This window comes from Macaca thibetana, chromosome 2 (genome assembly GCF_024542745.1).
Source record: "Macaca thibetana thibetana isolate TM-01 chromosome 2, ASM2454274v1, whole genome shotgun sequence".
Classification (NCBI taxonomy): Eukaryota; Metazoa; Chordata; class Mammalia; order Primates; family Cercopithecidae; genus Macaca; species Macaca thibetana.
In genome coordinates this window covers 99,315,665-99,329,281 of record NC_065579.1, presented here as the reverse complement: position 1 = coordinate 99,329,281, position 13,617 = coordinate 99,315,665, and the positions used below count along the sequence as shown (strand labels likewise).

Here is a 13,617-nt window from a genome sequence, read left to right as displayed (position 1 = left end):
GTTTTTTTTATATTTTTAAAAGCATAAAATTCAAGGAAAAAGAGAAATGGAAAGGAAATAATATAACATTTCGTAAAGTAGAAAGGTGATAACTGATCCAGCAGACGTGAAAGGGCAACAGTGGGAAAAACCAAGAAGAAATCTGCTTTATCCTGCAAAGCCTCAAGAATTGGCAGCAAGTCTCCTCCAGAACTGGGGGCAAATGTGGGGCTAAGGTGGGAAGAGCCACTGGAGCCCCAGAGGGTCTCCTTGACAACAAGCAGCCAAACAACTGTTCTTCCTTTAGCTGACAGAAGAGAGAAGTTTCTTTTTCTGAGATGAGAGTCCCTGAACCAAAGATCCCAGTCACATTGAAGGTGGAGGTACTAAGCTGATCACGGGGGATTGAGTAAAATTGAAGTACTGAGCATGAGACTTCATCCTTCACCCCTGGTACACATGGATGTGTTTCTTCCCTTTGGTAGAGAATGACTTCTTCTCTGAGGGCATCCGACCAACCTAAGAGAAGAGACCCAAAGATATTGATGTTCTGGGCTCCCCAGGAAGCAATCTGACCATATCACTCTATTGAGAAGCCCAGTCAACAAGCAGAGCTATTCCAAATAGCATTAGTGCCTCACTTTAAATAAGAGCAGTATATAGATCCCCAGACATCTGATGAAGGCTAATGAAAAATACAAAGACTAAAACAAATGAATAGAAGAAAAGCCACTTGCAGGAAACAGAGACTATAGGGGAAGAAAAAACTAAAACTAAATCAGCTATCAAGACTCTCAAGTTAATAAGAAGAGATGCTGCATTTATGTAAAAGGAACAGGTTGTAATTTTTAAAAAGGGCTTGCAGGAGAAAGCTCCTTTTTAATCTCCAAGAGTTCAAAGGAACTCTTGGAGATTAAAAATACATTAGCCGAAATGAAAGAGTCAAAAGGGCTGAAAGATAAAGATGAGGATATCTCCTAGAAAGTAGAGTGAAGAAAAAGCCAACAAGATAGAAAGGAAGAGAAAATATAAAACTCAAGGACCAATCAAGGAGGCCCAATATCCAAATAGTTGGAGTTTTAGACAGAAAAAATAGAAGGAAGGGAATCATCACAAAGTATTTCAGGAACATTTGCCAGGACTGATGGATATCAGTTGCCAACTGGAAGGGACCACCAAACGCAATGGATATAAGCAGACCCACACCAAGGCACAGTTTTGTAAAATTTCCGAACATCAGGGACACAGAGACCCCACAAGCTTCTAGAGAAGAGGTAAAAAAGTTTTATACAGAAGAAGAAGAAACCACATGGCAATAAAGTTTATCAGCAACACTGAGTATTACAAAACAATGGAGCAAGATCTTCAAGTTCTGAAGGAATATTATTTCCAACCTAGAATTTTATACCAAGCCAAACAATTAAGTGTGAAGGTGGAATAAAGACATTTTTAGACCTACAAGATCTAGAAAAATTGACCCCCATATATACTTTCTCGAGAAGCACCTGAAGGCTGTAATCCACCTAAAAAGAAAGTAAACATTTAAAAAAAAAAGAAAGAAAAGATGGATCCAGGAAGCCCAGGATCTAGTCCAAGGGAGAAGCAAAGGGAATCCCACGATGACAGTGAAAGAGATCCAGGACCACATCTGGGCACCAGGCGTCTAGAGCAGCCCCTTTAGATTAGAGCATTGAAAAGACTCTGGAGAGAGTTCTTCAGAAGTTGAGGAAGTACCTAATGTTTTCAAATTTATTGAAAGGCGATTTATTCAAGTGGGAGAGAGTTTGGGTATCAAGTTACTGATAAGTACATAGAAACTAAGGAAATGATTAAAATGACAATAATTCACTCCAGGGAACACAAAATTGTATGCAGAAAGGAAAAATAATTATAGTATGCAATATAGTCTGACTACCTAAACACCGTTAATATTATTACATAGTCACGATTACACAAACACAGAATGAAGATCTAGCTGAAAATATGACACTATCAGGAAGATGGGGAAATGGGAATGGGAATTGTGTGGTGTGAGTGCTCGCTAGTCTGTGCTGTGTTGTGGAGGTGTGGGGTGTGGAGGGGGTGTGGGGTAAGGAGGGGAAATCCACATCTTCCTGAGTAGGAAGCCTGAAACTGAAAGATCCATAGGCAGCAATGGAACAGAGCGTGTTTTATTGTGGTTATCCCAGGCTCCTCCCCTGGGATAACCACAGTCACGGATTTGTCATATTTCTCTCCAGATCTTTTTCCTCTTCATCTGCATACATAAGTCTGTACATATAAATAGCTGTTTTGTTTCACAGATACTCAGGAGGCTAAATCAGGAGAATGGCTTGAACCTGGGAGGTTGAGGCCACAGTGAGCCATGATCAAGCCACTGCACTCCAGCCTGGGTGACAGGGTGGGACTTTGTCCCCCAGAATAATAATAATAATAATAAAGGCTGAGAATCTCTGCTTTAAAGTATGTGCATGCATGGCTTTGGTAAGATGGAAATGAGGGAAGAGCGGGTGGGGAGACTGCTGCATTGTGTGGCTGGGCCTTGGTAAAGGTAAGCTGGGACTGCAGAAGCAGAGGGGCTCCTAACACAGCTTTGGGGTGGGGAGGTTCCTGGAGGTAACAATGAAGGTGAGTTTTGAAAGACAGTAGAAATGAGCTGGATGTGGGGCTAGGTGATTGAAAAGCTGACTATTTTCTAAATTGAATTATATTTTAAGTTAGCAGCATTAGAATATATACTTCAGCTCTAGACATGGCGTCTCTCTAATTAAAGCACTATTGGATATGATGTCAAAATTTACATGGGAAATAGTAAGAACTACGGCAGGTAATTAACAGATATGACAGCCATAAAACATTTTCCTAATTGTGCTTCTAATTTGACACCGAGCTTCCCTGCAGCCAGTTCAAAAGGAGCGATTCCATCAATTATATGGTTCCTGTTAGGAGGAAGAAGGAAGTTTAGCAGGCCTCTTTGGAAACAGAGCTTTCCCAGCTAGAACTGAACTCCTTCACTGGCGCTGATGGGTGATATTGCCAACACCCTTGAATTGCAAAGTTAGCACCACTTTGCACAGGTGCCTTCCTAATCTGATGCTTTTTTTTTTTTTTTTTAACAAAAGAATGAATGAAATTCAAAAGCAACTCTGTAGAAGTTGATCCCCAGGCATCTGTGGTATAGAACTTTCTAGGGATAACATTAAAAAGTGAAATGACTCTTTTATAAACCAAGCTGGTAATCTATTCTAAAGAGTTGAAAAGGTATCCCTATTCTTTTTTCTTTCTTTCTTTCTTTCTTTTTTTCTTTTCTTTCTTTCTTTTTTTTTTTCTTAGACAGAGTCTTGCTCTATTGCCCAGGCTGGAGTGAAATGGCGTGATCCCGGCTCACTGCAACCTCCACCTCCTGGGTTCAAGTGATTCTCCTGCCTCAGCCTCCTAGTAGCTGGGATTACAGGCGCCCGCCACCATGCCTGGCTAATTTTTGTATTTTAGTAGAGACAAGGTTTCACCATGTTGGCCAGACTGGTCTGCAACTCCTGACCTCAAGCAATCCACCTGCCTCAGCCTCTCACAGTGCTGGGATTACAGGTGTGAGCCACCATGCCTGGCACTATTCATTTATTTCTAATGGCAAAATTATAGAAATCACCTAAATGACCAGTAATCTGGCAGTTTTCCAAATGATACAAGAAATAGGTAAATATGTTATTGTTAGAAATCTAAATATTATAGGCAAAGCTAAAATCCTCCTTGACGACCCAGTCTGTCTTCACTCCCAGGTTCCCCCTCTGGGGTAACCACAGTCACAGATTTGTCATATTTCTCTCCAGATGTTTTTTCTCTTCACCTGCATACATAAGTCTGTACACATAAATAGCTATTTTTGTTTCACAGAGAGATTTTACCATCTGCATTGTATCATATTCTACATATTATCTACAACTTGCTGTTTTGCTCAATATTATATTTAGGTTTTCAAACCTCCCTCTTTTTTTTTTTTTTTTTTGAGACGGAGTCTTACTCTGTCACCAGGCTGGAGTGCAGTGGCGTAATCCCGGCTCACAGCAACCTCTGCGTCCTGGGTTCAAGTGATTCTCCTGTCTCAGCCTCCCAAGTAGCTGGGATTATAGGCATGTGCCACCACACCTGGCTAATTTTTGTATTTTTAGTAGAGATGGGGTTTCAACATGTTACCCAGGCTGATCTTGAACTCCTGACCTCAGGTGATCTGCCCGCCTCAGCCTCCCAAAGTACTAGGATTACAACTGTGAACCACTGTGCCCTGCCTCCCTCATTCTTTTTAACAGCTGCGTAATATTCCATTTGTGAATGTCCCCATAGTTTATCTATTCCAGTATAAGGTGGTCTCTAGTTTTCCACAATCACAGTGCTGCAGTTAAACGTGGGCACACATGGCCATGTCACACTGTTTGGTTCCCAGAAGGGACAAGAGTTCATTCTTTTACTAATTCCCATGTTTCTGTAACAGGCTGTTCCAGGCTCCCACCGGCCAGGTACAAAAGGGCCTGTTTCCTGTAGCCTCCCCGGCTTTCAGTATTGCCAGACAGCTACCTTTCCCCCAGATCTGAGGAGTGGGATACAGTAACACTTCGTTTTAACTTGCGTTTTCTAATTGCAAGTGACATTAAGAACTTTCTGTATTTTAAATATTTGGTCATTTATGTCTCCTTTTCCGAGAGCTGCTCGATCCTTCTATATTGCAAACACTCTCTCCCATTGTGTGCCTTGTCCTTTAACCTTATTTGTAGCACCTATCATCAGACGGATATTTTAATCTTTTTTTAACTTTTATAGTTTGTGTTTATTCCACATTTATGATGATTTTCTCTTTGTTTTTATTGCAGTGAAGTCCGTTATTTTTCTTTTTAATTTTATTTTATAGTTATTGTAATGTTGCTTTAATAATATGTTTTTCCAGCATTATCCATCCATGATCTGATATGCCATTTTCTTCCTCAGGAGAGGTTTTCTACCAATTTTAGCCGTTTCCCGTGGTTGCTGCTGATCCATGCTTCATACCTGTTTTCTGTTTGTGGTTTCAGATAAAATCTACGTGGTTGACTTGAGTAATGAGCGAGCCACGTCACTTACCATCGAGCCACGGCCCATCAAACAGAGCCGCAAGTTTGTCCCTGGCTGTTTCGTGTGTCTAGAATCTCGGACCTGCAGCACCAACCTCACCCTGACATCTGGCTCCAAACACAAAATCTCCTTCCTTTGTGATAATCTGACACGTCTGTGGATGAATGTGGAAAAAAACATAAGTACGCCCCTAAATTAGTGTATTTGTCTTGGGCTGTGACCAGCTCTTCTCTCCCTGCCTTGCCTTAGTGGGGTTCCCTCGGTACATTGTAAATCATATGATCAAAAAGGCCCATCTGGCCGGGCACGATGGCTCACGCCTGTAATCCCAGTACTTTGGGAGGCTGAGGCTGGTGGATGACTTGAGGTCAGGAGTTCAAGACCAGCTGGCCAACATGGTGAAACCCCTTCTCTACTAAAAATACAAAAATTAGATGGACGTAGTGGCAGGCGCCTGTAATCTCAGCTGCTCAGGAGGCTGAAGCAGGAGAATCGCCTGAACCTGGGAGGCAGAGGTTGCAGTGAGCCGAGATTGCACCACTGCACTCTAGCATGGGCAACAGAGTAAGACTCAAAAAAAAAAAAAAAAAAAAACCCCACCCACAGTGCAAGTGAGCAAGGGTGACCAAGAGGCAAGCAGAGTGTCAACACATCCCTTTGGGACCAGCCTCAGGTGGAGCCTGCAGCCCTCAGAAGTGTGTCACACTGCCCCATTTTCAGGCTTATGTCTCTCTGCCCAGCCTTCCAATCTTCCTCTTGTGAGATCCTCTCCTCTTTTGCTCAGATTTCCAGCCTGTCCCATCCCCATCCCCCAACACCCCACACCCCACACCCCCACTTCCATACTCACTGCCCTCTTGTCTTCTCTCACACAAGACTGCGATTTGACGTCAAGAACTTTGGCTCGTTCTGTTTTTCATCCAGGTAGCCCCTACCGGTGCTAGACATGCACTAGTCACTTAAAAAATGTTTGATCGGCCAGGCTCAGTGGCTCACGCCTGTAATCCCAGCACTTTGGGAGGCCAAGGCAGGCAGATAACCTGAGGTCAGGAGTTCCAGACCAGCCTGCCCAACATGGCGAAACCCCATCTCTACTAAAAATACAAAAAATTAGCCGGGCATGGTGGCGGGTGCCTGTAATCCCAGCTACTCGGGAGGCTGAGGCAGGAGAGTCGCTTGAACCTGGGAGATGGAGGTTGCAGTGAGCCAAGATTGCACAACTTCACTCCAGCCTGGGCAACAGAGCGAGACTCTGTCTCAAAAAAAAAAAAAAAATGTTTGATGACTGAAGGCCAGTAAACCAACAGCCACCTCCCTGCTGGGCTACCGTGACTTCTGATGTGTGCTCTTAGCATCTCTACAAATGCAGGAACTAAGGCCACAAGAGGCAAAGTAACCTGCCCGAGAACACCCTGTTAGGAAGTGGCAGAGTCAGAAGACGAACTGACATCTCCCCAACACCACTCACAGCTCCAACCACTGCCCAGAACTGCCTCCTGGGCAACATGTCTGGGTGGAGTGAAACCTGTGCCCCGCCCCATGACACTTAGCATCTAAGACACAAATACGCAGAAGAAAGAACTTAAGCGAAAAAGGAGAGGAAATTGGCCGGGCGCGGTGGCTCAAGCCTGTAATCCCAGCACTTTGGGAGGCCGAGATGGGTGGATCACGAGGTCAGGAGATCGAGACCATCCTGGCGAACACAGTGAAACCCCGTCTCTACTAAAAAATACAAAAAACTAGCCGGGCGCGATGGCGGGCGCCTGTAGTCCCAGCTACGCGGGAGGCTGAGGCAGGAGAATGGCGTAAACCCCGGAGGCGGAGCTTGCAGTGAGCTGAGATCCGGCCACTGCACTCCAGCCCGGGCGACAGAGCGAGACTCCGTCTCAAAAAAAAAAAAAAAAAAAAAAAAAGAGGAAATTTCGACCCTGAGTACTACCCAGAAGTTTGTTTGCCAGCTTAGTAAACAGTAAGAATGTGAGAGAGCAGAGGGACCGCTAGAAAAGGTACACAGAGGAGCCAGAAGTGGAGGGCAAGGTGGGAAAAGAGAGATGGAAGGGAAACGCAGGGCAGCATGCAGACCCCCAACCTCAGGCTGACGGGAGAGCTGGGGAGGGTGCACTTGTGGTCTCCTGTGTCCATGGCTAGCATGCCCCACTTCTTCCAGGCTGCACAGACCACCGGTACTGCCAAAGGAAGTCCTACTCACTCCAGGTGCCCAGTGACATCCTCCACCTGCCTGTGGAGCTGCATGACTTCTCCTGGAAGTTGCTGGTGCCCAAAGACAGGCTCAGCCTGGTGCTGGTGCCAGCCCAGAAGCTGCAGCAGCATACGCATGAGAAGCCGTGCAACACCAGCTTCAGCTACCTCGTGGCCAGTGCCATACCCAGCCAGGACCTGTACTTCGGCTCTTTCTGCCCGGGAGGCTCTATCGAGCAGATCCAGGTGAAGCAGAACATCTCAGTGACCCTTCGCACCTTTGCCCCCAGCTTCCGACAAGAGGCCTCCAGGCAGGGCCTGACAGTGTCCTTTATACCTTATTTCAAAGGTAAGGGGGGTCTCCCCCATCTCCATGCCCCCTTAGTTTAAGTGTTCGTTTTATTTTAGTTTTGTGATCACCTTAATTAAGTTACAAGTTTGGAGAGAAGGAATAACTCAGTATGCTGGTCCTTGCACAAGAAATTTGAAAGATAGTGAGTCCTAATCCTGACTTTACCATTAACCTAGCATGGAAAATTCCTGAGATTAGAAATAAAAAATGTTTCTGACAGTGGGAGGCGATGGTTGGTAGGCAGCAAAACACATAATCAGGTTTGAGTCTTTTTTGGAAGCAGGCAGGACATAAATGAGAAATAGCCAAATATTCCCCAGTCCCGGATTTTTAAGGTAGTGACATAAAAATCCTTAGGCAGACATTTTTATGACTCTGCTTTTACAATTCAGAATGCAGTGCAGAGAGCCCAGAAGGTGGAGCGTTGGGAGGGAGGTGAGTCTCCGGAGCCAGAGTCCAGCAGCACGGCTGGGCAGACGCGACCCTCCTGGGAGGCTGGCATGTGGTCTCCATGTTCTGAGGCAATAAATGAGGTCTAAATGGCTCACAATGTGACTTCTACATGGTTGACTTTAAAAGTCACAGTCACCATTACAAGTTGCTCCAAGCACATTAAGTTAGAGGCCATTTTAAAATTGACCAAGACCTTCGTTTGCTGTTTATTTCATACTCTTACTCTCCGAAGTGTGAGTGGGAGGGAGAAGAATCTTTGGTCATAAGGTCAAAGTGGGTCCAGGCTGCCTGATATCTCCAAGGTTACCAGAGAAACTCCTTCCAAGGAGTCTTTGCAAATAAGACACATTCTCATCAGTGTGGAATGTGTGGGTTTTCTCTCTCCTGAAGGTAAAGAAGGGATTAGTTGACATGTCAGGAGCTCTTTCAGCTTTGCAGTTCCAGAACTCTTCCCAGAACCTGAAGATATTTTAATCTCCGAAACAGAAATCAGTCTATACCAGCCCCACCCTGGAGCAGGGCAGTCGATGAACGTAGTAGCTACGTTGAGAGCATTTCTGAAGGGAAGCTGAGATAACCACCAGTTTGGGAAACTAGCCTGGTTTTTGTTTGCCTGTTTTGTTTTTTTCAAAAGTCCTGAGTACCTACTCTGACTGAGACTGATCCAGCACTGACCAATACAGTGGTGCTAGCCACATGTAACTATTTGAATTTAAATTAATATGAGGCTGGGCACAGTGGCTCATGCCTGTAATCCCAGCTCTTTGGGAGGCCAAGGCAGGCAGATCACTTGAGCTCAGGAGTTCAAGACCAGCCTGGCCAACATGGTGAAACCCCATCTCTACTAAAAGTACATAAAATTAGCCGGGCATGGTGGCTCATGCCTGTAGTCTTAGCTACTCAGGAGGCTGAGGCTGGAGAACTGCTTGAACCTGAGAGGTGGAGGTTACAGTGAGCTGAGATTGTGCCACTGCACTCTAGCCTGGGCAACAGAGTGAGACTCCATCTCAAATATAACTAATAATAATACATTAACATGAAACAAATTTAAAATGCAGTTCTTTGGTCATGCTGGGCACATTTCAAGGCTCAGCAGACGTGTAGCTGGTGCCTACCCTATCAGACGGTGCAGATCCAGAAGATTTCCATCATCGCAGAAAGTTGTTAGACAGCCCCAGTCTGGACAGTTGGACTTCATCTCCCCCACCGCTCCCTTTCCTCTCCATGTTGACTGAATGAAACATCTGTCTGGATCTCCCTCCCTTTCCTGCAGAGGAAGGCGTTTTCACGGTGACCCCCGACACAAAAAGCAAGGTCTATCTGAGGACCCCCAACTGGGACCGGGGCCTGCCATCCCTCACCTCAGTGTCCTGGAACATCAGCGTGCCCAGAGACCAGGTGGCCTGCCTGACTTTCTTTAAGGAGCGGACCGGCGTGGTGTGCCAGACAGGGCGTGCATTCATGATCATCCAGGAGCAGCGGACCCGGGCTGAGGAGATCTTCAGCCTGGACGAGGATGCGCTCCCCAAGCCGAGATTCCACCATCACAGCTTCTGGGTCAACATTTCTAACTGCAGCCCCGCGAGCGGCAAGCAGCTAGACCTGCTCTTCTGGGTGACACTTACCCCAAGGACTGTGGGTAAGGGCCTTCAGGGTCTTTGGGGATAGTGATAAACAAGAAATTGTCAGCTGGAGGATAGGGAGCAAGCCTGGAGACAAGTCAGAAACACAGATTGAGTCCTGGCTGTCCATGTATCAGTCAGCTATTGCATCAATAGTGCTGAGTAACAAACCATCCCAGAACATAGTGGCTTAATAGCAGCCATCTGTTATTGCTCCAACGTTATCTGGGCCCAGTTTTGGTCTGAGCTGGACTTATCTGGGCTCTGTCATTCATGCACCTGCTGGCAGCTGCAGGTTGGCTAGAGGACTTTGCTGATCTTAGCTTGGTGCTTTCAAAAAGCTGAGGCTCAGCTAAGATCATCTGAGACAACTGAGATTACTTGGCTTGACACTACATGGTCTCTTATCCTTCAGCCTGGGCTGTTTTCATGGCAGAGGCAGAGAGATCCACAAGAGACTGGAGGAGGCATATAAGGTCTTTTGATACTCTAAAGGAACTCACGCCATCCCTTCAACTGCATTCTTTTGGCCAGCCTAGATTTTTTTTAGTCAGTCTGCCAGCATCCTTTACCATTCATCTCTCTTTTGCATAGGGGAAGTCTCTCCACACCTGTGGTCTTCCTCATCCACAGAGAGTAGATAATAGCCACCTCATAAAAGTACCATGGGATTCAGTGTCATTAATTAAAATATGGGGACCTGAAAAGTCTGACAGGTACATGATTTTTTATTGAGTCTCAGTGAAACGTTGGAATCCATGAAATACCCTCCATGGGAGGCCTTGAAGCCAGGATGATGAGTTTGCCTTTGTTCCTCAAAGTCGTGGGCACCACTGAAGGGTATCAAGCAACAGAATGCAGGTGTGGCAAGACAGGCTGTGGTGAGGCCGTGTCTGCCCTTTACTCGGTGAAGGCACAGAGCATCACAGTGTCAGAACCAGAAGGGACCGTGGAGGCTGCTTTTTTCCCTTTCCCTTTCTGGGGGTCAGTGTGATTGAGGATCCATCCAAGCCGCACAACTGGTTAGCCTCAAAAGAACTGGTGGGAGCCAAATGCCACAAGTGAAAACCTCTCCACACTCATAGGTTACCTCCTGGGTTTTTTTCGTCTCTTAGATTCACTTTCTGTCATTTCTTTCCATTCCTCTTTCCTTTGGATCTCACCTTTTGCCTTCTTGGTGAACAAGCAAGATATTCTAAATCTCTGTTTGGTACAGGGATCCCCCTCTGATTTATTTTCTTTTTCGTTTGTGAAGCTGCAGGAAAAGGACAGCACAAAGGAAACAACCCTCCCTTTAGCTGCCTCACTTCTGACTTTTGACTCCCTGCTTTCTCCTATCCTCCTCTGCTCTTCTCTTATCCTCCTCTGCTCTTCTCTTCTCCAAGACAGACTGTGGCAATCGGTGGAACACACCTGGTGTAGGCCAGGAGTAGCCTTTGGAGTCGATCTGGTAGGTCCCTCAGTTTGTTTCAGTTGTTCATTGCTATAAATGAACTACCGCAAAATGTGGTGGCTTAGGCAATAGCCATTTTGTTTACCCACAATTTGTGGATCAGGAATTCAGACAGAGCATAGCAGTGTGTCTTATCTGTGCTCCAGGGTATCTGGGGCCCCAACCAGAAGCCTTGAACACATAGAGAGGATGGCTTGGAGAATTACTGGAGACATATGTCTAGGGCCTTTGGTTCTCACTAGATTGGTTTTTTTCCCCAGTGGGGTCTGTACATGGCTAGCTTGGGCTTCCTCACAGCATGGTGGTCTCAGCATCGTCAGACTTCTTACATAATGGCTGGCTGTCTCTCAGAGAGAAAGTGCAAGCTGTCATCCTCTTAAAAGTTAGGCCCAGAACTGGCACAGTTGCCTTCTATTGGCTGACCCAGATCCAAAAGGACAGGAAATAAGCACTTTGTGATGTGAGGCACCCCAAATGCACACAAGGAGCCACATGTGTGGCGTTCCACCTTCGGAAAGATGACAGCTGCTTTTGGAGATGCCTCAAATTCGTTGTAGAGCTAACCCCAGCAGCCTCTTCATCTGTCTCTTCATGTCTCTGCTCACAGACTTGACTGTCATCCTCATCACAGTGGTGGGAGGTGGAGCCTTACTGCTGTCTGCCCTCGGACTCATCATTTGCTGTGTGAAAAAGAAGTAGGTGGAATCTCTTACTCTCTTTATCTGATTTGACGCCTCCTCAGATCACACAGACTGGGTGGATTGTTAATTATTGACTTTGTTTTCTTGCTTCCCATTTTTTCCCCCAAAGATCAATGTTAAACAGTATTGCCAGATGTGAGTCATGCTTTCAGGAGAAAAAAAAAATCCCATGCCTGGGATTTTTATCCACGCCTGGGGGTGAGGCGGGGATAAAAATCACATGTGACATTTTCACCTGTAGTTCATGGTGCAGCTGCCTCAGCACAAGTCCCCTGCGAGCAGTGTGCTGTTTGCTTAGTAGATTGATCAAGCAGGGGTGATCTTGGCAAGAAAATGCTCACTAGGCTCTGCCAGACTGTGCCTCTTAAACCACTCCCTCCGTCACCTTAAGGAGAATGAATGTGTGTTGTCCCAGCTTGTTCTCCTGCAGTTTCTTAAGCAAACTGCTTTATCCTTGTCTATTGGGCTCCAGGTATATTACAGACGGCAGGCCTGTGGCCAAGAGGAAGGAAGGCCCAGTTAACTGCCTCAGTCTCTCTTTCCATCCCCTCAGGAGGACAACTTCTGTTTTATTTATTATATTTTATTTTATATATATATAATTTATTATAAGCTCTGTTGCCAGTGGCATGATCTCATTTCACTGCAGCCTCCATCTCCTGGGTTCAAATGATTCTCCTTCCTCAGCCTTCCAAGTAGCTGGGACTATAGGCACACACCACCACGCCCAGCTAATTTTTTTGTATTTTTTTGTAGAGACAGGATTTCACCTTGTTGGCCAGGTTGGTCTTGAACTCCTGACCTCAAGTGATCCACCCGCCTTGGCCTCCCAAAGTGCTGGGATTACAGGCATGAGCCACCGCACCAGGCCCAAGCTTCTATTTTATAAAAGGAAAATGTTGACCTTTTTAAACAGAGTCCATGGTGCCACCAAACTGTATAAATTCTGCTCATATTTCTGACTAAAGTCATGGGAGAGAGAGCTATTTTCCTTAGCATGATTTCACTTTCCAAAAAGCCAACGTCAAAAAATTCTTTTTTTTTTTTTTTTTTTTTTTTTTTTAAGACAGAGTCTCACTCTGTCGCCAGGCTGGAGTGCAGTGGCACGATCTCAGCTCACTGCAACCTCCGCCTCCTGGGTTCAAGCGATTCCCCTGCCTCAGCCTCCTGAGTAGCTAGGACTACAGGCACCTGCCACCACGCCCAGCTAATTTTTGTTTGTGTGTGTGTGTGTGTATTTTTAGTAGAGACGGGGTTTCATCATGTTGACGAGGATGGTCTCAATCTCTTGACCTTGTGATCCGCCCGCCTCAGCCTCCCAAAGTGCTGGGATTACAGGTGTGAGCCACCATGCCCAGCCAAAAAATTCTTTTTCAAAAATTAACTGTGGACCTGAGCAGACAACTGAAATTCCTGGTCTACAATAAGAGTGTCTGCAAATGTCTCTGCTGATGAGGAAGGACTGGCTTGCAGGAGTCTTTTCTCCGTGAGAAGTGGCTGTACCTATAACACATGGGGAAAAAGGACTGCTTTTAAGGAAGCATCATGTTACTGTTTCTCTCAGGGAATTTTCCCATCTGGGGTGCATGGAATAGCCCACCCAGCTGGGGAAGCGTGGCATTAACACTGGGCCCCAGCTTCCTTATCAGGAGGGAATTGGACAAGGAAAGAGATCCAGCACTTGCCTCATCTTGAAATAGCTCCAGTTTAAGCCTGAGAATCATCAGCCCAGCCTTGCTACAGGCCTTGCTTGTG

General features: G+C 45.9%; 2 protein-coding genes across 4 annotated transcripts in view; both read left to right on the top strand.

Moving 5' to 3' along the window:
* The window catches only part of KIAA1143 (KIAA1143 ortholog), a 940,736-nt gene that overhangs the window by 575,859 nt on the left and 351,260 nt on the right, over nucleotides 1-13,617 (top strand). The gene's annotated exons all lie outside the window — the stretch shown is intronic.
* Nucleotides 1-13,617, top strand: part of CDCP1 (CUB domain containing protein 1) — a 63,141-nt gene that overhangs the window by 44,488 nt on the left and 5,036 nt on the right. The window contains exons 5-8 of the mRNA XM_050780508.1: nucleotides 5,043-5,264; nucleotides 7,250-7,630; nucleotides 9,360-9,725; nucleotides 11,769-11,856. Coding sequence (XP_050636465.1) covers nucleotides 5,043-5,264; nucleotides 7,250-7,630; nucleotides 9,360-9,725; nucleotides 11,769-11,856 — 1,057 coding nt within the window. The remainder of the gene's footprint in view (nucleotides 1-5,042; nucleotides 5,265-7,249; nucleotides 7,631-9,359; nucleotides 9,726-11,768; nucleotides 11,857-13,617) is intronic.